Source organism: Orussus abietinus, unplaced genomic scaffold (genome assembly GCF_000612105.2).
Source record: "Orussus abietinus isolate OABI.00-Male unplaced genomic scaffold, Oabi_2.0 scaffold29, whole genome shotgun sequence".
NCBI lineage: Eukaryota > Metazoa > Arthropoda > Insecta > Hymenoptera > Orussidae > Orussus > Orussus abietinus.
Window position 1 is genome coordinate 1 of NW_019395567.1, and position 27563 is coordinate 27563.

Sequence of the window (27563 nt, forward strand, 5' to 3'; positions counted from 1 at the left end):
GACTCTACGGGACTCTACGGGACTCTACGGGACTCTACGGGACTCTACGGGACTCTACGGGACTCTACGGGACTCTACGGGACTCTACGGGACTCTACTGCACTTAACAACACTCAACGGCCTGCGATAAGGCTCGGAAACATTTGAAAAACGCGCGAAATCGTTTGAAAAAGCTTGACAAATGCTCGATAACGCTCGGAAACGCGCTGAAAACGCTTGATAACGCTCCAAAACACTCTAAAAACGCTCGAATACACTCTAAAAACATTCGAAAACGGTAGAAAAACGCTCGGTAACGCTCAAAAATGGTCGAAAAACGCTCGATAACGCTTGAAAACGCTCGAAAACGGTCGAAAAACGCTCGAAAACACTCGAAAACGTTCGAAAACTGTCGAAAAACGCTCGATAATGCTTGACAACACTCGAAAAACGCTCGAGAGAAAAACATTGCAAGCCGTTTAGCGAGTTCTCTACTTCATGCGTTGGCAACACTGGTTGTCCAAACTGCAGTTCACTCAGTTGACCATCTTTCGACCGTTTGACGCTTATAAGCATTATAAGTGATAAACGTTTCGCTCGTTAGCACAGTTTTGAAAAATCATTTACTACGGACGCGACCACGATGAAACCTACCCCGGTGGCGGACGAAATGTTCCCCGAAGGTGCAGGTCCGTTTACGGACCTCGAAGAGGTAACGATAACACTACTGTTTAGCAATAATAAGTGAGGTTAACCTCCCACTTTATGTTAGACAATTGTAGATCTCTGACGCTACATGACGTTCATTTGCATACTTTTAATTAAATCCAAATTATAATAGGCAGGTGGATCGAGTGGATTATTAGTGGACCTCCCTTCGACCGAGAAGGCGGTTCATGCTGACTTTTTCAATGGTAATACAAAACATACGTATTCAAAGCTTATTAGAACTTTAAGAATGTTTATTTATTAATATACGTTATCTAGGGCAGTTCTCAACTAGTCCTCTGACAAAGATAGATATTGATTATTACTTGCGTAATTTTTTTTTTCCAGATTTCGATGACTTATTTAACGATGACGATTTCAGCTAATACCTCAGAAGTGTCGTGATCGTTTTCTAAGATCAACGGAGCAGTTGATATTTTTAAGATGTAGTCAGTTATTAGGTATAGTATATACGTTCTTTTTTTTCCATAAAACGTTCCAAGAAATTTGTAGTACACGTGTACTTTCAATAATCATGAAAATCAGAAGAGCATAAGTTTAGTTCCATTACTAATAAGCATGTTTGTAAGTAAATTTAATCGAGTATGTATCATCGCTTTCCCTAATACGTGAATCAGTAACAATCGGACATTATTTCAATGATTAAAAAGTACTTTATTTCATTGGCATTGTAAACTATGTACACTTTGCCACATATCTTATCTAGTTGTAAAAGGTTGAATTTGACTTAAACGTAAATCATGATAAAATCAAAACTCAAGGTTTAAGATAGCGGTATAATGAATTTCATAGGATCGAGCTAAAATAAGCAACCTCGCTAAACAATTATTCCAAATTACAATTAGCGCATTACGTACTAAGTTAAACAAACTGCACTCACCGTGCAGATTGTCACGATAACAGTTCCATTCTTTTACAATCATAATCAAAACAAGGATATTATATCTATAACCGTCTCGTAGAACAGTTTTACAACGTATGCCATGATTAAACGAACCAAAATTACAGATTTCAAATTAAAATCACTACCCGCGTATACATAAAGTAGTTAATTAATTTCAACTTTATATAACAATGCATACAAAAAGAAAATGAATACCATTCAATAAGTCAGTTACGCATCTGCACGATGCACTGCCTAAAACGATTTGTACATGTAAATTTGACGTTAATCGTTAGAAAATCTTTCCGACTTTTAACAGAATACTACCAGTTCCATCGATTACTCTTTAACGCACTTCAACAAATGTTATTAATATCAAGAATCGGGGTGATGTTACAACAAAAATTGCAATTTACATTGGACAGATCGGAGGAATACTTCCGGACGTTTACAAAGCTTTCGCGGTTGGTTTCATTTTCGTGCCTTTGATACAAAGGCAATCCATGTAAAAGGATAATATCCGTATAAAGGATCTCGGTATCATTGCAATGGAGAGTTGCTTTTAAACGTGCGTGATACAGGAGCTCCGGACCAAAAAAAAAAAAAGACAACCAGTGCGTAAACCTCCATCGAAGGAGAAACAAAATGATTTTGTAAACTGTTCGCTAGGTTATCTAGAATCCAGAGAAATCTATATTACCCGGCGACGTGGTTTCCTCTAATGCAATGATTAAAAAAAAGAAAAGAAAAAGAAAACGGAGCGAGCTCGACTTTTCCGACTCCCGCCTCGAGTGTATACATATGTATAAACGAAAACTTTGCAAAGCGTGTTGGGATGGCAAAAGATCTCGGATATCAGGCGTGCCTCTAACAGTCAACTAACAAGCGTTCGTAATAGTATTACAATTTATTTATACTTCCAAATCGAGAGCCGGACCACGAGTCCGTGTCTGCACTTGCTATATCGTATTCCATTGCGTACCAGAGATACAATTATTATAAACGTGCCATAAGAAAATGAGTACTAGTTGTTATATTTTTTTGTTTTTTCTTTTTATACATGTACTGTAGGTAATATTGTAAGATTATAATTTATAATACATACATACTAGGCATTATAAATCGGTGAGACGATGCACGATTAAAATAGCACCGAGTTTCAGTCACTCTACACGATTGCGGGACGAGGTTTGTATACCGTTTCTTGAGCTTCTCAACCAATACTCGATGCAGAAAGAACCGACCTAACTCAAATGACTCATTTCTTATTTTTCTCTCTCTCTCTCTTCTACCCCGTTCGAAGAAATGTCTGCATTTCTCGTTGGCCCCGATCGATGCGGCACCCCCCCGGAAGAAAAAAAAAAAGAAGAAGTAATTACACAAATTAATCCGCCATGGCGCCTCTTCCGGCGTTTCGCCGTATAAAAGTTATCCTCCTCTCTTTTTGTACGCGCGCAGAGGGTCATTCTTTGATAGGCGAGAAGTACGTAATCGACGAGTGGTGGATCAAAATAGAGACGGGAGACTTTAGGGTGACTCTTACTTACCCTAGGCAAAGGTTTTCTTTTTGCGATTTTTCTTCCCGCTACCCCCCAATTTGGTTCCACTTTGTCTCGAAAGTAATTCCCGTAAATTTCAGCTTAATCGGGAGAACGCGAATAAGCATGCCATGACTTGCTTCCCGGAATTCACATTTTTCTCGGAAACAATCAGTCATACGAGAAAAAGTCGTAGGTAATAACATGCGCATCCCTAATAGATCTACAACTTTTGTATAAAGCTTTTTTGCATATAATTAATATTTTGCATGATAAACAAATGTAATTGATTTTCTCCTATATCAGGGGCTTAGAGGTACCCTTTCCTCTTTGTCCGATTAAGCTCTGATTTTGCACGAATTACTTTTTACATAAAATGGAATCGAATTGGGAGGGTAGTGGGAAAAGAAATCGCAAAGAGATTTTTGCCAAGAGTAAATAAGAACCTAGGGAAGCACCCTAGGGAGACTTCCAACTGGTTCAGATTATCGAGAGAGCGTGGAGATGATATACCGAGAAACTCGACCGGACGAGCCAACCCGTTACGACCGTACCGAGTGATCCTTCATTTTTAGGGAATTCATTGCATACCGAGAGACCGGATTCGCATAGAGCGAACGAACCCTGAGTCCAGCCTTGAAGAGGTCCATCGAGGTGCTAGTTAAGCTCGAGATCACTGTCGGCTTGGTCGTCTTGGTCGCTCTCCTCCTCTTCGTCCTCGTCTTCCGAAAAGTATGGCGGCGGTGACAACGCGTCCTCCGACAGAGACGTGTGAGAAGAGGACGGGGGTCTTGAGCCTGTGCTTTCGAGCTTTATCTCCAGCTCGTCCATCGACGTACTGGGACCAGGAATGGTTACGGGGATGAATTTTTCCAAGTCGCCCGTTGCCAGCTCTGCAAAGAGATTAGATTAACGCTTTGCATAGAGACGAGCCTAAGTATTCCTGGAAAGTGGCTGCTGTTATCGAGCACTGTTAAGAACAATGCCTTTTCATTCTTATTTTTCTATGCAGCGTAGGCGACACGTACGTTCAACGTATTTCTCGAGAGACTTGGGGACCATTGTCTTGGCTTTCTGCAGATCCTCCTCGGTGCACTCTCCTTTTTCTAATCCTGGAAAAAGGACCCCGTTGTTTCAGTTGGATCTTTCGAGTTGGTCGATCGAGCAGTAATTGGAAATTTAATTACGTACCAAAGGCTAGTCCCATTCGCTTTAGAACTTCGATGTCGTCGTGAATTTCAAACTTATCATTAAAATTAAACAGGTACTCGGTTCTGAAAGAGATGGAATGTGATAATAGGCACACTTGGAACGACGTTTATAACCTAAAAAGTGATTGGGTCGTACTTGTCGTTTGAAATGCTGCAGTCTATGACAGTCTTTTTACTGGTGTTGACTATGATGAATGGCAGCTGTATGGCAGAATTAGGTTTCGGCGGTCCATTGAAACTCTCGTTGTACCGATTGCGTTCAACTAAATTTTTAAAAGAGATGTGTTGTAGTATCAACTGATGCAATTGCTGTGTCTTCGCCTTGATTCTCTCTATTCTCTTCTTTTTATCCTTCTCCAATGCCATGCACTCTTGCAACGAATTCGTTGGCAAACCTAACCACCTGATTTCCTTCTTTTCCTTAGAAATAATGTTCATAGCCATCAACACGTTCAGTGCATCATAAACGCGTCTCCTTATATTCTTTTGATCATATTGCTGGAAAGGGAAAAGCGTATCAGGAAATATTTTTAAAAATCTACGCTTTGGTTACTTAAGAGACGAGACTGACTTGTTAAGAAAAATGGAGAGCTGCGGTACAAACCTGATCTGTTAACGAGTTTACATGGGCCGGATTTGTGAACTCCCCTACTAACTCATCCGCTACTTCATTGTACGACGTGGTCCCTTTCTTTTTCACTTTCTCACAAACTTTCATAGAGAAGTGTCTCAAACCCTTCCCAACCTTTTCCGTTTTTCTTCTTTTGCTGAAACGAGAAGACGATCTGGTGAAGTCAAATAATGCCACACATTTCCCATGCCGAAAGAGTTGGATATATTACTCTGGGACAAAGTCTCCATTGTCCGGGTCTTGCCGCTTTCGAGATCCACTGTGGTCCAAAATTGAACTTATAAATGTTTTCCCCGATGAATCCTTAACGACTTGTTGCCCACTGCCCTGCTGCTGTACTTGCTGCGACACTATGGCCTGCTTAATGTCGCTCTAAAAATGAAAATTACAATGTGCACTTACATCCTCTCGTTAAATTAATGATCTTCCAATAAAAGATTACCATTTGAGCAGATGTGAGCTGTATTGTTTTCGTCATTACTGATTCACCAGGTTTCACTGTCGACATTTTTGCATTTTGCAAAGGTATGGTTACTAACCCTATAAAAAGTAAATATTTTTCAGTGGAGAAATATACACATATGGCTAATTTCCAAAACTTAATTGGAATTCTATCGGAATCGATTAAACTTAACGTTCATAAAGCATTATCCTATCTTAAATAAGTATGCTTACTTTGACCTGGAGTCGACGGACTTTGCAGACTGATGGTTCTAAGAACTTGCGTTCCGGATGTCAAAACCTAATTACAAAAAATATGTGTCACAGATGATAATGCAAACGGTATATAGCCAATAACGAAGTGAAGAAATATTTAATCAAATCAATAATGCTTAGGCTCGTTATTGTTCAACAATATTATTTTGAAAGCATCATGTGTCAACTCGGACAAGGATTTTCAATTTCATTCAAAACAACGACACTGTATCTTACCAATGAGATTAAAACACTGAATAAACCAAATCTTACTAATACCCTCACGGCATACTGCTTTTCAAACATAATAAACATTAATTTTATTGCCAAATATTGTTGAACAATTTCTTCTATATTTTATAAAATAATTGAAGAAACTTGTTGAAATATGTACCTGTGAATCTTGTCCAGGTGCCTTATAAACTTTAAGGCCACCTGTATTGGTCCCAACAATACCACTTAGTGTTTTGTTGGGAGTACTTTGTACTACCTTAATTACTTGTGGATGTCCTGCAACAAAAAATTCCAAATTTAATCGTTAGTCTATCATCGATTCGGGAATATATTTCTTTACAGGTTAGCTAATTAAAATTAATATTGTAATTATTTATCAAAGAATAAACTAAATCCCCTAAAATAATTATGCTACCGAGAAGAGTACACAAAATGACAATCCTTACATTAAATCACATAACCTCTAGGAAAACACAGGACAAGATTAGTAATAAATTGCCCAAGAATAAAAACACCGATTGCCAATAAAGCGAGAAGAAATAAGTCATTAAACAACCATAATGAACACAATAATGGAAAGACATTCGTTTTCACTTATTGATCACAATTCTGCATTACCAAGTAACCGCCATAACATGTGCTCACATAAAATAAAATGATTTAATGAACAAATAAAAAAAAACTATAACAGAACGTTTATAAATAACACTTTATGCACTTTTCAACAGAGGATGCAGTTTCAATTACATTGAATTGTTTTTTAACTTAATGATCCCAATCATTATACATGATATACAAGTATATATATGATAAAGGTTTATCACATTACTTAAGAACTATTACGTTTATTAAAAAACAAAACAGATGCACTCCATGCATTGGAACATCCTTAGATCCGTTTCAATAACACTAGTGGAAAAGTAGAACTACTTTGCGATCTATGATACTTTACAACGTTCTATGGAAAATTGCTAAATGAAGCGTTTTTAAGTCGGTTGACTTTAAACCAACATGTAAGAATAAAAACTACAAAGTAACTTTCAGGAAAGCAAAGTTTTAACGCATTTCTAAAGAGTACCACGAAAAGGCAGGAAACTCCCTCGAAGCACGGTGTGCCAATTCATCGAACGAACATAGGAACGAAGCGAAAGCCCATGCCCCAGAGGAGTAGAATCTTTCTATCTCATTGCCAGGCTGAAATATTACACCCCCGCGGTACAATGCAAGAAGTATTGTCATTTTTTCCACGATTATGCGAGATCGAATAAAAGCCATGCACGTTTTCACAGGGTCCGATTTGGCGAGGAGTAGGAGGCGTCGCCGGGCAAGTAGAAATAAACCAAGGCAGCCGAATATCTAGAAAAATGAGGCGCTAATTGTAAACCCGATTTCGGGCCGGGAGAAAGCGTGGATGATATTTAATTTAGGGTCTAACATTACGACACGACAGCCATACATGCCGACTATTGGCGCGCACTTGGGCGACTTACCGTTCGCGTCGTGTATCAGGAAATTCATCGTTTTATTTTGTTGAGTCATCACTGATACCGGCCGGCCGTCGGAGCCTTAAAAACGACCCGAAAGATCGTGTTAAATTCCCGGAAAAATAAAAAGATCATAAGTGCGGTCGCTCCTCCGGACCCAACGTATCACCAAAATGGCGACTTCGATAGAGCACCATTTGCGAGGGTATTTCCCGAGTTTGCCGGGGCGCGAATTCGCCCTTAACCGCGGATTATCAAAATTAACCGATCGCACTTTCGGGGATATCAAGGGATACTTTCACAGGGCCTGGTACGGCATGCTAGCACGGCAGGAAAGTGCAGCTTTTTCGTGCAAATACAGGGGAGATGAGCTTGGCGGCAGGACAAAGCTAAACAGCTGATTGGTCGAGCGAAATCACGTGGTCTCTTCCATTCCTTGGCCGAGGGAGTGCGTCGCGAACTTATCAACGGATTCCTCTCGCGGAGTCGACCATGGGGCTACTAACTTTGAGAACGACAAACTCCCCTACTCAACAGCATCCCCTAATCCAGATTGCCAACACGGCGAGGGAATATTTCTAGGGAAAAATTGTCCAAAAGTAAAAACCTCGAATCAGAGTCGCCAAAATGGCGGCGGAATATCTCTAGCCACGAGTTGCCCAAAAATGAAGCTCTTCGCGTGAAAATCTCACGATCGTGATTGGCTTCTTTCCAAAAGAATTTAACAAAACTTCTAGGTTTTTTATTTCGACTAATTAGATATCACCGAGTGACGAGCGTTGCAGTGCGAGCGATACTTGTTGTTTGACTCGTTGCTGTCGTTTTCATGTGGACGACAGAAATTATTTTGAGATCTTGAATTGATGTACATATAAAATATTTAGCCACTAGCATGCCTGGTTCTAACGGAATGTTGAATATCCATAGTTTTTAAATTCTCGATAAATTCGAGTAATGCAACCGGGAATGTTACGGGAATTTAAGAATCCCTAGTATCAGATCTGTTTACCACCAGAGGTCCCCTATTTTTCTAGAAATTTCCCGAAAAGCCTACAGATGGCGCACACAGTTCTCCGCTTAGAAAATTCCCCAGGACAAATTTCCCAACCGGGGACAACGTACCAAAGTATAAACAGTTCTTTAAGTCTCGCATTATACATATTTGAGAAACGAAAACCCATCCTTAAATATGCAAATACCGGCCACGAAATTGGCGACACCGATTCCAAAAGAGCTATAGTCTTAAAAACTATCAGGTAAAATTATATGTATATTTGAGTTCTCACAACGCGCCAAATATATTGCGACCACTGATTTCATATAACGCGATTCTTTGTGCAACGCGCAAAATAACAATACCCATTATGCGCGTACAAGAGAAAAATTCCTGCAGTGCTTAACGTATTAACCGCGTTATACGGAAGTCTCCTGTGTACTAATTTTAAACAAGTATTATCTCCTGAAGAAATTACTTTACCACCTATCAGTAGCAATAACAAATACCGATTAAAATCTTTTCATGTCTGCAGGTAAACCGTCAAGTATCTCCCAGGTATCGCAGTGGACGCGGCGATTACATCCGTTTTGTTGCTCGTTTACCGAGAGGAAAGAAAACCGGAGATTCGTCCGATTAGGAAGCTGGCGGAGCCACGGGTCGAAGGAAACGATTAACGGTGCAAATCTGACGAAATTCGGCGACTCGCTGCGTCATCCCGACCTCTGGGATATCGGCGGCGCGTGCACCGAGGTCTCGCACTTTGTACCTCGAGGCTCGAAATCCTATTAAGTGACTTCCGTCATCGGGAGTCAATGGTATTCAGTCCGAGACCGAAGTGCAAGTTCTTTGACTTTATCCACGGTCGCCGTGTCCCCGGAACCAGTCGTTTCCTTTCCCAAAGGATGCGCACGTGGATGCACCGAGAGACGCAATTCGACGTAACGCATTCTTCATCCCCGGAGTAGGAGATATTTCGCATTCTCAGCCTGTACTCTCGACTTTTTCCGCTTAACGTACGATACTTCTGGACATTTTGGCATGCCTAAAAATACCCTAAGAGTGTGTATCAGGATGATCGAGATGCAACTATCTTGGTACTCGCTCTTATAAAAATAGCCCTTAACCGCGGACTACGCTTCATCCTCTTTTTATACATATACTTGATGTGAATACAACCTCTTCGTCCGCTTAACTCATTTTACTTACAAGGAATGTACTTGAGGTGTCCCCCTCCGATTTTGTTCATTTTTAAATATGTTACAGAGGACTAAAATCTAAGGGACCCGTGTTTTTTTTTTTATCGGCGGATAAACACTTTTAGGGGGTAAAATCAGACTTCAAAGTTGGCCGTGCAAGGGGGTGAGTTGGCTGTTTCATATAGAGGCACTCGACCGATTTTCATGAAACAACCGTCAAAATGTAGGGAATGAAGAATTATGAAACATGCATTTGGAATTCTTCGAAAAAATTCATTTTTAAGGGGTGAGCCACCCCTTTGAATACTTCTTTTACCCCTTGCGCGAGCAGTAATTGCTCTATCCAAATGAAAGTTGGTTAATTTATAGACCAGAACAATACAAAAAAAGTTTCATTAGGATAGAACTATTACTGCTCGCGTAGGGGGTAAAGGAAGTATTCAAAGGGGTGGCTCACCCCTTAAAAATGAATTTTTTCGAAAAATTCCAAATGCATGTTTCATAATTCTTCATTCCCTACATTTTGACGGTTATTTCATGAAAATCGGTCGAGTGCTTCTATATGAAACAGCCAACTCACCTCCTTGCACGGCCAACTTTGTAGACTGATTTAACCCCCTAAAAGTGTTTATCCGCCGATAAAAAAAAAAAAACACGGGTCCTTTAGATTTTAGTCCTCTATAACATATTTAAAAATGAACAAAATCGGAGGGGGACACCTCAGGTACCTTCCTTGTTAGTNTATATATAATATATATAACGACCTTTTCATACGACTTTAACGACTCGCCGCTTCTAGAATTTCCGAGCGTAATGCAACGCTCGTTACGCACGTTCATTCTTCTCCCCCCGACTTTTTCTCCTCTTAGCGGAAGACTTACGTACGTTATCTTCTGGAGCCTAACTTTTTACATACCGACAAGACGCGCGACAGTTGCACAACGTGCCTCGCCTTTTTTCCGGGTCACTGCTTCCGACTTTGCCGAAGACGAAGCCGCTCGACCTGTAACTCCGTCACCTGTAAAAAGTCAAAGATCAGTCGGAAAGTTACGAGAGAGCGATCGCGCCTCTAGGCCCAGAAAGGGGCGAAAATTCTCGAAGACTCGTTGAGAAAAGTAATTCCGCCGTTGCGACTGCGTCAACCGTGCGTCGCCGGTTATTCGGAAAAGTACTTTATTACGCAAGGCCGGAGAACCTGCGGCCGTGAAATAATGCCATGCAAATTCCCACGGGCCCCTCGATCGACGCAGTCGACGTCGCCGTCGGATATTCCGCCGATATCGACCTACGACCTTGCGAGACGCCGCGACGCAGCCGGACGATTTACCTCTTTCGCCTTTTTACCTTCCTCGACATCCACTGCGATGTTCCGGGTTTCCAGAGAGTTCGGACCCCTGGCGAGAAGAAAAAGGATGATCATTCGCTGACCAATGGCGATCCGTTTCGCATCTACGTTCGCCGTGTGACGTCAACCCATGTCCTTCCATAAAATGAGAACTCATTCCAGCGCCGAAATGTTTTATCCTGTGGAAAAGACCGTGGATTAAATTTCTCCCTTCAATCGGGAATTGTAATTTCCTATTTTAAGATCTTTTATTTCTGCTGGGAATTAACATTTCTTAGCCCTTTGGCTACTAAGAGCGCCTAAAGGCGCCTGACGTTTGGTCCAATATTGCCTGCACGGTCATACGAATCTCGCCCTTATGTCGAAAGAGCATTGCATATAAAATCAAATAGTTTACCATATTCCCACGTAGGTAGTTGCAATTAATAATAGTTGGAAAGATAAAGGAAGAACAATACGAGTCCGTTTTTAAAAAATCCTCACATTACATAAACGGATAATTAATATTACACTTTGCTATTCCTTATCTACCTAGCAGTGTAACATTATGCGCCCTGATATCATGAATTTTTCCATAAATCCTGAATTAAAATTTAAGTTAACATTCCTTCTCGTGATTATAAATCAAATTCTCAAGCGACCGAATATTAGATATCTTTATTTGTATATCTCTCTCCGGTTTCTGTCCATTTCTGGTTACACAGTAAATCCGGTTTGGGAGTTAACGGTTAAACGTAGTTTTTAATCCGTTATTCGTAAATCCGCAAGAAAGGAATCACAGCTTAAAGGAGCACTATTTTCTAATAAGTACCTTGACTTTACGAATACAGCATATTAAAAGTAACAAATTATTTTCAGAAATCAATTTAACTACAAATCCTCGGTTCTCTTAAATCCCTTTAAATTCTCCAGGGTATTTGAAGTAACCGTATCATTCTATATTCATCGACCATAAATTATCGATAATTTGGAAGCACTAGTTATGCTTATTATTTAGAAGTCCTTCCTACCTGAAAGCTCATAAAAGATCATAAAATGGCACCGTTAAGCATAAGCTCTTTAGAACCGATTGTAAAATATTTACCTGATTAAGATTTGCGGACGGGGCGGTTAAACGTTTCCAGAAAATCCGGTTAGAAGTTATATGGACTATGGAAAGTACGGGGACAACTTCCACCCGAAATTTCCACTTTGGACGAGCGTCGTTCCCAGGACGATGACGTCGGCGTCCTCTTCTTTCCGTCATTATTCCGCGATAAATATTCCCGTTCGCTGTCGTTGATAATGGCAGTCGCAAAGGTCAACCCGGGACAATGATGATTTCCCATGCGGCATTGAATATCGAAAAGCGTTTCGCCATTTTCCGCCGCTAACTGAAAGAAAGAAAAGAAAGAAAACAAAAAATGAGAAAAGAGATCTTGCAACTTTACCGCGTGACATTTTGCAATGTACTCTCAATTGCTGGATTTCTTCGCCGGAGAGAAATTCCCAGCCGGATAAGATTTCAAACACCAATGTATCGAGTAAAGTTTATAAGGTGATATGAAAGGGTCATTCAATATATGAAACGTCAAATTATTTATAACATTCTTCTCGAAACTGGATGCACAGAATCTGTGAAAACATTAGCATGTGATTATGGAGGCCCTAAGGAAGAATGTGGTGCTCATGAAATTTCATTAAAGAGAAAAAAAACACGTTTTCTTGATTATAGTCTGGGCTAAATAAAAAAATTCTTATGAAAAATGAAATGTCACGAGCACCAGGTTCTTCTATATGGCTTTTATGATAATAAGCTTTAGTTTCCAATGATAGGGTGCATCCAGTTTGGGGAAAAGTTTCATAAATCTTTTGACGTTTCGTATGTAGAATGACCCTTTCTTATCGCCTTAAATTACCGTAATGTGCTCGGTTATATTACCCGAGCTTAAACTCTTGAGCATTTAAAAACATTAGTAAGCCGTCCAATGCGAAGCCGTTTTACCGATTTATTTAACGGTTCATATTGAATAACCTGTATATATAATTGCATTGATAATTGAAAGAACGACGATAAGCAAATGCAATCCGTGCCATCGATCATGCGAGCGTGTTTGCACATTCGGTAACAGATACCGCAGAGATACGCGAGTTAATTCGGGATAAATGCAAGACTTTGTAACGATTCCAAGGCAATAAATATTTTTTACCCGAGCGATAGCATTGGACGCACATCTCTCGTTTGGCAATCTCTTCGGGCCAAATAAAAACACGGCAGATAAAATATTCGAATATTGCGCTAATACAATTGAGTAAACTTACGAGTACTTAGGTAACAATCTAATTACTTACTAATAAGCAGAAACGAGGATACCCCGAAATGACGAAATCTTATCGAAAAAGAAACCAATTTCATTATCCCCACTATTGCTATATGTGCCCATAATTATGAAAGTGGTCTAAGTCATATATTTTTTGTTTCGAAATTACATTGAATTAATTTCGTTTGAAATAATATGGCGTGAAATAACTGATAAACTCATTTTTTTTTAATTTTGACTTAGACCACTTTCATAATTATGGGCACATATATCGCTTAAGTCTATAACTTCCGATAAAAAAATCTCGTAAAATGATAACGGCCTGTATTCTTGGTCCACAGATTTTCCACGCGAGTTTGCAATATTTCCGCTGGATTTTACCCTCTCGAGGCGTGAAGTAACACGCTACGAATTAATATAAAAATTCGTATAAAAAAAAAACTAAAATGAATTTCGTATAAAAAAAAACTAAAATGGGAACCGAAAGAAATTTTCCACTCGAGTTAACGACATTTCCCCTCGAGTTCACACGAGGAGTGAGGTAGGAATTTCCCGAGCCGCCAATTTCTATCTGGGCCGCATCTCCCCCGATCCCCCTTGAAGCGAGTCTCAATCGGTTATCGGCCCGCTGCCGTTACCTTGACCTTCGCAACGCGATTCCCGGTGTCGCGCATTATCTCCAGCGTGGGACTCGCGATCGGGATGAGCGACAACACCTAAATAGACTCGCGAGTGACTCACGTGGTTCTCCGGATGCACGTGAGCGGCCCTCGATCCTTCCATTTGCCTTAAAACATTAAGGTGAACTGAAACACGTCGAGGAACTTGATCGACGTCGATAAAGAAGATTTTTCTAAATGCCTACGTTGCCGACGTTGGTTTTTATATTGACAGCTGGGTCGAATTATATTGTGTATTGTACCAAATGGCATATTCCACCTGTCGTTTTCGTACAATAATTATAAAGAAATCGAAGTAAAACTCCAGAAATCCTCTGGATTCGTGCCTTCTGGGGCCCTAATTGACTGCGGAGGGACCCCCTGCGCCATCTGTGATTTCCAGGTCAATTAAATTTTCACTCCGAGACCTCGTATTCCCATCGTTTTAGCATAGAAGCGCATACAACACTTTTTTTGCCTTTATCCCGTTCAAATGCGAGTTTATCGATTACTAGAGTGTTCTAAATTGTCGTAAAATTGTCCTGACCCTTTCGATTATCATATCAGAGCCTTCGATAATTGTATATTGATCGAAATATGAGAGCGCGACGCCATTTTGGTTCTGGTCTGGAATGAGTTAAAAAATTTGTTTGAAAAAATCCAAATTTTGAATGTGTCAGGACAATTCTTAGATGATCAGGAGTGATGTGTCAAAGTTTCGGACAGTTTGGTCTAATACCCTTAAAAAGAAGTGTTGCATTCGAATCGACTGATTTGAAGGGGGTTTCACTTCACCTTAAAAAATGCAAAGAGGAGCGACAACACCTAAAAAGACTCGCGAGTGACCCACGTGACTCTCCGGATGCACGTGAGCGGCCCTCGATCCTTTCATTTGACTTAAACATTAAAAAATGCAGCGATAACGACTTTAAAATACCCAAGAAATAATATATGACAAAACTGGAATTTTTTTTTTTCCGCGTTATATTACCCTGATAATGCAACACACCCTGCGCTACGATCTCATTTGCTTATGCATCTGTCATTCGTAAATCCCCATGTCTTATCAATCGAGGTATAATTTATGATAACACTAGCACTAATCAGTCATAATAATTGGCAACTCATCGACACGCAGTCGAAGGCGGAAATAAAAACGCTCGTTCCACGTTAGTTTATTCTCCGGGAATATGCGCGTGGATAATTTATTGTAATGGAAAATTAAGTCCCCTTGTTTCCTCGTGAAGTATGCATAGTAATGAGCGTATCGGCGATAAGCTGGCTGTCAAGAGCAAATCGGCATAATCGGTCTTTTTCGATAGTTTATATAACACCGATATGACAATCTTCCTATAATTTCTCCCGATAACAGCAAAAAGAGGGTATATCTCCGTCTTTCTCTAACTTTCTCTATCCAATGGCAAAAGAAACAGCTCCTCAGTTCTCTCTTGCCTTCCTCTCTCTCTCCCTCCTTCTTCACGAGAAGTCAAAGAACTGATCGACTTCATAAAATGTTACGAAAGGGTAACTCTGTATATTAAAATATAAAAATATTCATAAAACACCGTGATGGTCGCGAAATGACATTTTTGGAATATTTTTTATTCTTTCTTTTTCCTTGTAGCCTGCATAATCACGTACTGACATTTCGACCGCTTCGATGCCCCCAGTTAAATTCTCATAAATTTTCAATATCCTCGATAACTTACGGAACGTTTCAGTTATCTTCTCCGATTTAGTTATCGAGAATTTTCGAATTCTACCCTAGACTCGACGCGGGTAGCTAGCGCTCTGCCGTACCTGGTGACCCCAGGGGGCGGGTCGGGGGGTAACGGAAATCGACGGTAGCGGCCTGGCGTGTTCGGGCTCGACCAATGGGCGTCGCGGATTGTGGTCCGATGCGCGCGTGGCCGGCGCACGGCGCAGGACGGGGGGTGCGGCTGCGGCACCACGCGCAGCGATGCGGCGCAAGACGCGACGCCGGCGAGCACGCCGCGTGCTCTGTGCATGTCGCGTCCAATCTGGGCTAATCGCGCCTTATGTCGCGAATCCCGAGGAAAGGGGGGAAAATATTCGCCCGATAGCCGGACCAGGGGAGTTCGACGGTCGGCGCGACGGCCAGATAGAGTTTTTCCTGGCGCCGCCGGTTCGCGCACGCGCCGCGAGGCGGCGCGGCGCGCGCACGCCCCCCACCCCGCGGACAGCGCGGCGCGTTGATATAAGTCAGCCGAGCAGTGGCGCGGCACCTTTCCACGGTTGAGGTAGTCGTGTGTCCGTGTCGCTCGCGCTAGGCCCAGGTCCGTTGTCGTACCCGCCCGTGACTTCGCTCGTTCTAGCGAAATCCGAGCCTCGATCTGCGAGTCTTCTCCTGTCTTCGTCGAGCAGAGTGGACCGAAACGCCCGAATCTCGTTCCTTCGACCTCGGGAGTGTGTCCGCAGCCATGAATTACGGAGATCTAGATGTGGACAGTAGCAGGTTAGTCTCGACCCTGGCGTTTCTCCTACTCTTCCTATGATGGGAAATGGTCGTTAGTCATTAAACGTCCCAACCTGGGAGGAATCGTCTGGCGATGTTTCGGACAACCGAGTCGTAGGAAGCGTTTCTCCTGCCGCGCGTAATGGCCGCGTTCTCACGGCGGGCACCTCCCGGTACTCGGACTTTCCCTTGGACCCTTTTCCCCCATTGGTAGGCGTAGGAGCGTTGACTCGGCCGCCTGGGTACGCTAATCCCGAGTACCGCCGAGTACCTCCGAGTCCTCCCGAACGCGGCTCCCTGCGACTGGGCGTGGGATGTCGGCTCTCCTTCTCGCTCTCCCGCGCGCCCGCATAATTGGCTCTCTCTCTCTCTCGCTCCCTCTCGTTGCCAGGTTGTGTAATGAAAAAAAGAAGACTCCTACTCGAAGCCGTGTATCACTTGCAATTAACGTTAACCCGGGAATTACGACTTTGTTTACGGATATATAAACAATAAACACGCGCGATTACAAGTAATGAGAAATAGACTGCGAGGTTTTTTCAGGCCCCTTCAAGAATCCCTTAAAAAATGTTGAGTACCGGTCGAAGTGCGTTGACATGAACTTCATTTTTAGAGCCTCCTACTTAAACCTTACTTTTTATACTGTAAACAGACGTGTTTTAACGAGTAAAACCGCGGTATGTAAATTCCATTATGAAATGTATCAGCGTATGAGTTAACATTTTACTAAGTCAAAAATGTAGATAATTAGAGGAACACTTCGGTCGATGGGAAACGCGACGTTTCAAGGGACCCTGGCCTAGATACGAAACGGGTATACGGCTTATCGTCGATTCACGTTTTGGGATCGTCTCTTGGAACGAGGTGACAAATCGCTCGACGATTTCTGTCTCCGGAAAATCGACGCACGTTAACGCGAAGACCGCGGGACCTCGGCGAGTCGTAATGGGGGAAGAAATTACATTGGAGTCGATCACCTCGGTTCCCCCGAACGTTCTATGCCTTACGTCAACCAGATGAGGCGACTGCCGAGATAGAGTCGACACGTAATAGGATTTCGCACCGCGTTACTTGGAAAGGCCTCTGACTACTCTACAGTTATTCCGACGCATGACATAACCTGCAAATGCGACCCCTCGGCCGAAGAAAATGCACCGAAAAAACTGCGCAAACTACGCGAGATGCGTAACTGCATTCTCCGATTTCCCCGCGATATTTGAAAATGGGGGATTTTTTAAAGGGGAATGTACTTTAATGTTAACCTCCCTGGGAATTAATTGCCAGATGCCCATCTCGAACGCCTCTTTTCTGGAAAAGATAAAAAATATTTCACGGGGAAATGCAGAGCTTCGTGACCGTCGTTTGGAGTTCCATAATCTGGTATTAGATTTCGGGAAAAGTTTTATAAATATATATCCACGCTTTGGTATGTATGGAAGACACTTTCGTAACACGAGCCTGGAAATATCTCGGAGGAAAATTTGTCGCTGATAGAAATTATCCATGAGGTTCGGGGAAATTAATAGACGGTTCGTCGAAGCCGGAAATCGTGCGAGATATTTCGTCGAGAGTCGCGCCTCGGAAATTCCTCGGCCGCGTAAACATTGCCAAGGTGTGTCGTATATTTACTCGAAACCGGGGATTCGTCGGTTTCCCAATGTAAATCCGTGGAAAAATTAGCCGAATCGGGGGATACGTCTTCGCCGTCCGGGGAAAACGGGGTCGGTGCTGAGGGTAAAGGAGAGAAGAAATCGAACGCGCTCGACGAAGAGGTTCGGGTAGGTCCGCACGCTTTCTAAGCGGCCGCCGAAATAAGCGCGCACTACTTCTACCGGGTGCTCTTAATTGATGAGGAGAGATCTAGTCAGATTTCCCTCTCCCTACTCTAAGAGAAAATTCCAAAATAATTGGGATATTCAGTGACGAGAGATAACAATTCATTTTATCCATGGAATTTTTTTTTTTTCATGAATTCCTGGATTTTTCATTTCTTGTCGTAGATTTGTATGTGGTAGGGAATTTTTTCGTAGATTCTTTTTTTTATTGGATATAATTCCAGGCCGTAAAAGCCGTGAAAAGGAAAGAGAGCGAACAAGACCATCCTTTCTTTGTCGCGTAATGAGAGGAAATACTAGAGTACAAACCCTTTGTTTCCTCTCTTTCATCTCTGCTGTCTCCATGGTCGTGTATACATATATCTCACGTTTGGGTACGGGCGCGTCTAGATCGCGCCGTTTCGCTGTTTCCGATGGATCCCGCGGAGCATTTCCCATGGAGCGCACCTGTGTCCCGTTTTCTCTCGGTCATCCGCACACGTGACCCCCCCGCATACTTCCGACGCGCGCGCAACTCTCGCTTTCTCCGTCTCTCCGGTCGAGCCGGTGCGCGCGCACGCTGTCACGTGACCGACCGATCGGCGGCCGACCAATCAGCGGCCACGGCGCAGTTTCCAGTCGAGCGGGCGACACAGGCCCGCGCGTGAGATGCGGATCTGGGTCGATCGGAGGTTAGGGTGCTTTTCCGCAGGAAAAAAACGGGTTGGGTAATTTCACGGTTTTTTTTTGACGTTTTTGACGTATATTATGTATAGCAGTTTATCGTAGAAGATTTATGATACACATTTATGATACACGGCATCTAGGTTGAACTCTACAAAATCCTGATTGTACTTTGCAGTATACAGGTATAAAGTCACGTATATTGCATGACGAGTATACCTAACTCCGATTCCGCGTGACCTCCGCGCCGGTTCGGCCGCTTCCCCCCTGGACCTTAATTCGCGGCCTCTTTGTCGGAAGTCGACCGTAAGAGGTAGACGTGAGCCACTTTTCCGTCTCACAGGTGGCTCTCCTTTTTTTTTTTCCTTTCTTGCCCCTCTCGGCCATGAAATAGGCCATGGGAGTCGTCAAAGAAACCGATCGGATGATGTCTCGAGATATCCCGTTAGACGCCGACGTCGCTTCATAGGCCAGGCCAGCTTCCGGACTTGCGCGGCCTCGAGGTTATATATACTTTTTTTTATCTCTCTTTTTATCCTTCCACGTGGCGAACCCGTGCCGAATTCCGCAAGGCGCCACGGAATAGGATACGCCCAGGGTTTATAGAGACGAAATGGCGGTCGTTAACAGAACGTGGAACTGGGAACAAGGAGTTAATCTGTTCTTTTTATTTTTTATTGTAACTATCGGTAGTTTTAATTTTTACGAGAAACGGCAAATAGATTCGGAATTATCCGTGCGACCGTGTAGAACAAGGACTAAATATCGAACGTCACGAGGCCTGGCTGTTAAGCCATTCGAGTTAATTCGATGATTGGGACTCTTAACGACTCGAATAAACCGGGGGCAATTAGGTCGCGATGGTCCTAACAAGTAGTTCATAGCTCATGCTCGAATCGATCGATAATGCTGCAAGAATGGTCTAGGCGTTCTCTCCTATTCATAGTTCGCGATGCAAGGGAGACAAGTGCTCTCGTGGAGAAATCCTTTTTTTTTTTCTCTCCTTCGTTCCGTACCTTAAATTTGCCTCATTTTTTTTTAATGTTTCTTTTTTCTCAGTGCAACCTTTTCTTCATTTTATGGCTGGAATTTATTTGGAACGCGGCGCTGCGTTCCCATTGGTCGGTTAACAAACATGGCGGCGGGTTGGTGCGCCGTGATTGGTCCGTCAGAATGGCCAGTGGCACGCCTTGCGTACTCGCGCGTCATGGGCTTTCGCCGCGCGCGAGACCGCGCGGCGCTTCTATCGGCGCGCTTCTTAGTGATTATGGTAATCTCGGGCGGGTAGCGAGTTAAGAAAAAAAATCGGGGAAAAACAAAAGGAAGGGGGGAAAAAGATGGCGCGATTAGCGGCGTCCACGCGCCGACCTTGATCTCCGGAACGGCGAATGCAGCATAGTCGGGGACGGTGATAATCCGAATTTTTTGATAAAAGGACGACCTTGGCGTGCTCGCGGGCCCGCGGATCGCGGTCTATCGACGGGGACGCGTGTCTCGTCGTTATCTGTCAATTAGAGCGACTGGGATCTTCCCGACGATAATTGGGCTAATCATCGAAAGCGATAAGGAAGAGGTAACGCCGATAAAAATAGCGCAATTTCTCCGGTACGCCGAAATACATATCCCTCGAGATAAATACAATAACAATAACCGTCGATTCACGAAGTTTCACCTTTGAGAACCTTGGTAAGGAATTTTTTTTTTTCAATTTCAAATTTCGCGCGCCGACCGTTACGAGTCCTCTTATTCTCGGAATCTCTTGATTCAAATTTCGCGCGCCGACCGTTACGAGTTACGAACCGTGAAGGATCGATCGATTCGCGATCGAAACCGTGGGGTTTCGATTTTTGTCAGTGGTCGATTGCACGAAAAGTGGAGGCAATTTGCCGGTATTAATTATTATGTTGACACGGGACGTTTGATGGATGCCGATAAACCGATGGCCTAGTCACGGGGCGATAAGTCCCGGGGATAAACATGGAAGTTTTTCGGTCGGCCGTCTATCTCTCGGCCGCGATTAACCTCCCGCGACCTCGGGGCGATTCGAAATCCGGAGTGCAGTTTCGTCAACCGCTCGCCGGTGCAGCGCGTTGCGCAACCGCCGCCATCTTGGAGCGACCTTGTCGCGCACGCGCGTCCCGTTTTCCCATTAGCGGCTCGTGACTCGAGTATGGGGTCTCTAAGTTTTTTCTTCGCGCCGTGACCGCCATGCCGATCGATCGACGGGTCGATCCTGTCGGCCGAGGATCGATTACTAACCAAGTGGACATCGAGATAATCGCCAGCTGTTTGCAAACAATCCCGCCAGGTCGCGGGAGTGTCGGCTTCCGGGCAACCTCGCGACTCGCGGTTTAAACGCGATTAACGAGCGTCGCTTTAGGCCTTCCAGAAACATCTCGACTGTCCTCCGACGATCGATAACGGTAAAAACCCTTTCTAGGCGTCATCTCGGACATACGATGTTCATCCCCGTCTTACGATAAGTTTTTAGGTTATAATAGTGCCGCGTCGGTGTCCGACGGTCTTAAAAAATCCCGCCTCAAATCTCCGCCTTGCGATCAGTTTTTAGGTTATGATGTTGCCGCGTCGAAGTGGCACAGCCTCGAAAATCAAAATGCGTCGATATATTTTTTTTTTTTATAAAACAAAACTCGAGAAGGACGTTCAGCGGGACGGCTCGACACCTTTGGAAAGAGAAAAGAGCATTATACTCGACGAAGCGGTAACCTTCCCTTGGCGACTCCTTTTTAACGTCTAAGGAGCTACATAAGGCCCGCGTGGAGAGTTTAAAACCGGCAGTAAAAAAGAAAAAAGAATCAAAGTGTTTACACGTTGACGTGTGCCCCGCGGTCTTGCCTTAAAAAAACAAAAAAAAAACGAAAAAAACTTCGAGGTGAGGCGAGTGCTCTCAGGAATTCGCATTTACGTCGCCTTCCGTGGAGCTCAAAGAAGGCGTTAGAACCAAAGTCCAAGTGCCTCTCCTCTTTGCCGCGGATTTCCGCGAAGCTCGATATTATCGGCCGCCTTTTTTGCACGGTAGAGAAGTACTTTCGCGAGGTTTGCTCTCGCCCCCTCTTTTTCGTTCATTTTTTTCTTTTCAAGCTAGACAATGTTTGGCGACGTGCTCTCTTCGAAGAATCAGGAATTTTTGCGAGATGACGCGAGCGACCGAAAAACAAAAAACGCGAGGATGAGGTCACGCGAAAACAAAGCCGGTTAAGAACCAATTTGCATGGACGTCTTTATTGGCGGTACGTTGTAAACCAGAAATGAAATACGTCCCACTTCTCTGTGTCGAGCTCCAAGTGTGCATGAATTTTCGTGTCGATTTTTTTATACCTATTATTATTATACACGATTTTTTTCATGTTGACTTCTTATATTAATCATTATTACTTGACTTTGTTGCGCAGAAAGTGTCTCCCCGGTGAAAGTAACATTAAAATCGAACCCCCCCCCCCAGCCGTGCTTAACCTTTAAACGGAATTTGGGTCATTCGACTTTATTTTTTTTATTCTACAGTTATTAATTGTATCTACACGAGAATACAGTGAAGTGCTAGATCACATGTATATAGACTGCAGACTTTTAAAATGGCGTGGGTCAAAGTGACCGAAAAGTTAGAAGGCTCGATTGGAAGCGTTCCATTTTCCTTTTGGCCATTGTTCTCGGCGACCTGGCGATAAACCGCGGTGTCTCATCCTTTGGCCTCAGAAAAACGGCGGATTCGTTTTGGCCTTTGCGAGGCACGCATTTAATGTATAGCGCGATAAGCGTGACACGTGGTCTGATTCCGGTCGGCGTTGTGCACTTCGGACCGTGGGCCCGACATCCGGCCCGATCCGGTTCGTCGGGCCGACGGGGGCGGACTGAGCGCCGAGCGTTGACACGGGCGATTCCGGAGTACCGGGAGATGAGGTGAGCCATGCGGGCGCACGGCGCGCGCACGCGGCGATCACGCCGCGTCACGTGACTCGGGCCACTCGGGCCCGACGGCCCCGCCCCTCTCCCGGTTAGTTCGCCGGCGAGGGGCAACCCGCGCGCACGTCCCGAGGGGAGAGGGGTGCTATCGTCCAGACGGTGACAAAAACGACGGATGGGAAATTGAGGGAGTCGAAGGTGCACGGATGAGAGTCTACGCGATTATCTCGAAGCTCGGAAAGATAGAGACTCGCTATAAATAACAGCCCCGGCGGTACGTTTCCGCCATGTAGATCTCCCCCTTTTGTTATCGGAGACCTATCTCGGGCCGGACCACCGGGGCTGCTTTTGACCGGACTTTTCCGCCTCGAGAGAAATGACTCGGCGCCCGACGACCGGCTGCGCGATTCCGCATATCCAGGGTCAACGAGAGGGCAGGAGTCGCGACTGGGAAAGAAAAAAAAAAAGAGTTGAGGAACCGGACCTTCGATATAACCCGCCGGACTTTGGAAGCGAGTCGCGACTTGCGAGTCATCGTGTTTGCAAACATCCGCGAGGGGATCGGGCGGACTCGGGGGAGCTCGGGCGGACTCGGCCGCGCGGACCAATCACGGCCCTCGGCGCGTCAGCGCGGACCAATCACAGCCCTCGGCGACCAGTCGCGAGAATTTCGAACATGGCGCGTCTCCTCGTTGAGAAATCTCGATGAAACTCGAGCTTTGTCGGGAAAAGAGAGAGGCTAAACGCGAGCCGAGGTAATGGAGCAAACCCGGCCGGCCTGAAAGGCCCTCGGGAGGAGGTCGAGGTTAGAAAGAGGCGCCTCTTTCTTCGCGCCCTGACACCCCGCTCGGGGCCGCTCGATGAAGAGCCCTCGCGTAAACCTCGGCGTCTAATTTTAACCTCCCGCTTTCCCGTGGGCGGATTAAAATTAACTCCGCTCTGAATTTCACACGGACAGAGGACGAAGACGGTGCCGAGTCATTCCTCTCGATTACCTCCAACGACGATGACGGTTTTTCTGGAACCTTCCCACCTCTTCCCATCCGATCATTGGCATTGATTTCCCGCGTGCGTCAATAATCCGGTCAGTGTGGACAGGTTAGGTTTCCTCCTCGGAAAAGTATGCGGTGACCGACTCGCGTGGAAGGTAAAAAGCCGCGACGAGACGAAAACAAGACGAGACGGTATTACGGTGCGGAAACGAGCGTCATTACTCGCGATCGTTTTCATTGAGTCATTTTAATACGCATAGGAAGGCTTCACTTACGAGCGCGCGCCTCTTAAAGAAAATATCGTAATTAAATAACCGTTTTTTTTTTTCCAAGTCTCATTCAGACTTGATGTACTCATTTTTTTTTGCTCATTTTGTTCATTTTAATACACATAGGAAGGATTCACTTACGAGCGCGCGCCTCTTAAAGAAAATATCGTAATTAAATAACCGTTTTTTTTCTCAAGTCTTATTTAGACTTGTACTCATTTTTTTTTTGCACATTTTGTTCATTTTAATACACATAGGAAGGATTCACTTACGAGCGCGCGCCTCTTAAAGAAAATATCGTAATTAAATAATCGTTTTTTTTTTCCAAGTCTCATTCAGACCTGATGTACTCATTTTTTTTTTTCATTTTTTTTGCACATTTTGTTCATACATTGACCTCTTTCCTATATATTTATTAACCATAAAATGTCGATATTAACGTATATGTCGACCAAGTCGATAATAATTCCCTCGCGACCTTGCGTTAACAAATGCGTCTACATAACCTAATCACGTGTACTAATTTTTTTATCCTTATTCCAGGACGAGCCTGCGGCGGATCGCCCGGCACGAGGAGTCGGAGTTCAGCAACGCGTCGATCTTGAACACCATGGAGAAGTTCGTGCGGACGGTGAACGAGATGGAGGAGACGATTTTAGTGCCGAGCCGACTCCTGGACCTGGCGGTGGGCGACTCGAGAGACACGGTCGGCGCAAAGGGGAAGCGCGGCGCCTCGATCCGCAGCTCCCTGGTCAACACTGACCTGTACCGCCTCTACGACATGGTGAACAAGGTGAAGGTCGAGCTTCTTTGGTCCCAGAAATCGGACGAGTCGCAGGACGAGGAGGAGGAGGAGGAGCAACAGTACAGGGACGAGATGCGCAGGAAGGGCGCCACCCAGACAGGTGTTCGACTTGGCCACGCCAGGTAACATTTTATTTTCTATGGACACCAAAAGTTCTCTACAGTCCGTGTTCGAGTAACATGTAACATGTGTATGGAATTTGGCACGAAACTCCCCAAAATTGAAAGGCATTTCTTTTAAAAAATGAGCTCTCGCGATTTTTTCAAGACCTTCGTTACAGGACTTCCGTTGAAGTTTCAAATTATACGGCGCACTCGGATTGGAGAAAATTTTCATCAATATTTTGACGTTTAGATATATATTATAAGGGACCCTTTTGTGTGGCCTTAAGCTTTCAGAAATTCTTATAAATTCGTAGAGGATTTAAGGTGAAGTGAAACACGTCGAGGAACTTGATCGACGTCGATAAAGAAGATTTTTCTAAATACCTACGTTGCTGACGTTAGTTTTCATATTGACAGCTGTGTCGAATTACATTGAATATTGTACCAAATGGCATACTACACCTGTCGTTTTCGTACAATAAATATAAAGAAATCGAAGTAAAACTCCAGAAATCCTCTGGATTCAAGCTTTCTGGGGCCCTAATTGACTGCAGAGGGAACACCCTGCGCCATCTGTATATTTCCAGGTCAATTAAATTTTCACTCCGAGACCTCGTATTACCATCGTTTTAGCAAAGAAGCGCATACAACACTTTTTTTGCCTTTATCCCGTTCAAATGCGAGTTTATCGATTACCAGAGTGTTCTAAATTCTCGTAAAATTGTCCTGACCCTTTCGTTTCTCATATCAGAGCCTTCGATAATTGTATATCGATCGAAATATGAGAGCGCGACGCCATTTTGGTTCTGGTCTGGGCTGAGTTAAAAAATTGATTTGTAAAATCCAAATTTTTAATGTGTCAGGACAATTCTTAGATGATCAGGAGTGATGTGTCAAAGTTTCGGACAGTTTGGTCTGATACCCTTTAAAAAAAGTGTTGTATTCGAATCGACTGATTTGAAGGGTGTTTCACTTCACCTTAAGCTTTCAGAAATTCTTATAAATTCGTAGAGGATTTAATCGTCCTTATTGCACGTTGTCCTGGTAAATACGACCCGGGGAAAAAAAAAATGATGTGTATCTTTTAACCCCAGATGTCCCAGCACGGCGTCCATGCAGAGCGTGCAAAGCGCGTCCTCGATCACGAGCGCGAACAGCATCAGCGCGAGCAGCTCCGGGTCCAGCGCCTCTGACTCCGACTCCGACATCGGCCTGGAGAACGACTCCGGCCTGGAGAACGAGGACACCCCCTCGGCAGGGGCGCACCTGGCCGCGGAGAACTTTCGACGTCACCTGCGGGGCCTGCACCGCAGCATCACGCAGATGACGGACGCTGCGGCTTACCTGACCATGCGTTACCAGGCCGACGTGGGGGGCCAGGTCTGATCGGCCCCCCAGGACGAGGCCCGTCCTCTGGCCACCGTCTCGTTCCCGGAGGCACCCTCTACCTGGATCCAGGGACTCTCCTCGGGCACCCTCCCCAGGCCGGCGTCGCCTCCGAGGGGAAGAATTCCGGAGGAACGCTCGCGGGACGGGGCGATCTTCCTCGAGAGGAGGGGAACCTGGGGATGGCGACCGAGAACGGGACCCGTGGCCCTTACCTTGGCCGTGTTCGAACAGAGAGGTCGTAAACGCGCGTTAGGTCTTGTTATGTAGATGTAGGACGTCGCGAGAATTAACGCGCGTTGGATAATATAAGCGGGGTGAACCGACCCTTAAGGTGTTGTTAACGTCTCGTGTATATATACCCCAAAATGTCTAAATGTAACACTTCTCCAAATTCGGCGCACCGAATAATTTGTAACTCTGACGCGTGATCGTGTAGGTCCTAACGAACGTGTTCCTGATCCTCGGGAGATTTCAATTTTCGGAGGAATATTTCTTGCGTCTAAGAATCGAGATATGAAATCTTTGTTTATAAGAAGTAATGTGATTTCCCAGTTTTCGAGACCCTCGTCGGAACCTCACCAATCACGTGGTACGAGTTTCAAGTTACTCGGTGCACCCTGTTTAATTAACAGTTTTATATTTTCACGTTTTGATGTGTATAGAGAATGACAATTTTTGTGTCACCTTAAGGGGGCGGGAGAGCAGGCGATGGGGACCTTTCGCGAGTTTTCTGTAAACCGGAGGTATCGAACTTAGAAATGCTTTAAGGCTAGTCTGATGCCCGTGGAATTTATAGAGCAAGCTTGTAAGAAATGGAGTTCCACGGGCGTGGAGACCTACGATAGGGTCTTCAAGTTCTAGGTATAAAGTCTCAGAGGATTCGGTTAATTCGGTTTGGAGAAGCTTCGCGAGAGGAACTCCGAAGCCGCTTTCGTCCCGCCTTAAGGGGTTCCCGAGCGGAGCGCTTTCCGCGTTTGCATTTGAGGCGCCGTCGACGCTCGGCCAGGCTCTAGATTTTGTATGTTAAATTCAACAGCCATCGATATTGGACCGACGCGGTTAACAATGTCGGTGGCTATCGAATGTGGCGTTCAGAGCATCGGTTTCTGGAGCGGGTCCTCGAGGTTAAATGTGCCCATAATTATGAAAGTGGTCCAAGTCAAAATTTAAAAAAAAAAATGAGTTTATCAGTTATTTCACGCCATATTATTTCAAACGAAATTAATT

The 27563-nt window shown here is 44.3% G+C and overlaps 3 protein-coding genes across 8 annotated transcripts; 2 read left to right on the forward strand and 1 right to left on the reverse strand.

The window, feature by feature from the left end:
• The first annotated feature begins 462 nt into the window (after window positions 1–462).
• Window positions 463–2197, forward strand: LOC105701471 (COP9 signalosome complex subunit 9). Its single transcript, XM_012428238.2, has 3 exons — window positions 463–691; window positions 821–893; window positions 1036–2197. Exons 1-3 carry the CDS (start codon window positions 623–625, stop codon window positions 1071–1073), a joined length of 180 nt encoding a protein of 59 aa, XP_012283661.1. The 5' UTR covers window positions 463–622; the 3' UTR covers window positions 1074–2197.
• Window positions 1342–15840, reverse strand: LOC105701440 (transcription factor Dp-1). Of its 6 annotated transcripts, none has more exons than XM_012428183.2 (13): window positions 15683–15840; window positions 12008–12296; window positions 10923–11102; window positions 10495–10596; window positions 6062–6177; window positions 5647–5713; window positions 5414–5511; window positions 5183–5343; window positions 4945–5125; window positions 4477–4838; window positions 4321–4403; window positions 4158–4241; window positions 1342–4022 (listed from the first exon to the last, which is right to left on the reverse strand). In XM_012428183.2, the coding sequence occupies exons 3-13, from the start codon at window positions 10996–10998 to the stop codon at window positions 3787–3789; spliced, it is 1566 nt and encodes a 521-aa protein (XP_012283606.1). In that variant the 5' UTR covers window positions 10999–11102; window positions 12008–12296; window positions 15683–15840; the 3' UTR covers window positions 1342–3786. The 6 variants fall into 6 exon arrangements, with proteins under 6 accessions (XP_012283606.1, XP_012283621.1, XP_012283613.1 ...); XM_012428198.2 differs by having other exon boundaries at window positions 4945–5107; window positions 15683–15838; XM_012428190.2 differs by lacking the exon at window positions 15683–15840 and adding an exon at window positions 13255–13311.
• A 266-nt stretch (window positions 15841–16106) lies between these two features.
• Window positions 16107–27501, forward strand: LOC105701848. The gene is made up of 3 exons (XM_012428971.2): window positions 16107–16358; window positions 24582–24965; window positions 26042–27501. The coding sequence occupies exons 1-3, from the start codon at window positions 16324–16326 to the stop codon at window positions 26331–26333; spliced, it is 711 nt and encodes a 236-aa protein (XP_012284394.1). The 5' UTR covers window positions 16107–16323; the 3' UTR covers window positions 26334–27501.
• Window positions 27502–27563: the final 62 nt, after the last annotated feature.

Coding starts and splice junctions, on each gene's coding strand:
- LOC105701471 (XM_012428238.2), top strand. CDS start 623: ATGAAACCTACCCCGGTGGCGGACGAAATGTTCCCCGAAGGTGCAGGT. Junction 692..820: donor CGTTTACGGACCTCGAAGAG/GTAACGATAACA, acceptor AAATTATAATAG/GCAGGTGGATCGAGTGGATT. Junction 894..1,035: donor TCATGCTGACTTTTTCAATG/GTAATACAAAAC, acceptor TTTTTTTTCCAG/ATTTCGATGACTTATTTAAC.
- LOC105701440 (XM_012428183.2), bottom strand. CDS start 10,998: ATGATCATCCTTTTTCTTCTCGCCAGGGGTCCGAACTCTCTGGAAACC. Junction 5,344..5,413: donor AGCTCACATCTGCTCAAATG/GTAATCTTTTAT, acceptor TTTCATTTTTAG/AGCGACATTAAGCAGGCCAT. Junction 4,242..4,320: donor GCGAATGGGACTAGCCTTTG/GTACGTAATTAA, acceptor TCCTTTTTCCAG/GATTAGAAAAAGGAGAGTGC.
- LOC105701848 (XM_012428971.2), top strand. CDS start 16,324: ATGAATTACGGAGATCTAGATGTGGACAGTAGCAG. Junction 16,359..24,581: donor CTAGATGTGGACAGTAGCAG/GTTAGTCTCGAC, acceptor TCCTTATTCCAG/GACGAGCCTGCGGCGGATCG. Junction 24,966..26,041: donor GTTCGACTTGGCCACGCCAG/GTAACATTTTAT, acceptor TTTTAACCCCAG/ATGTCCCAGCACGGCGTCCA.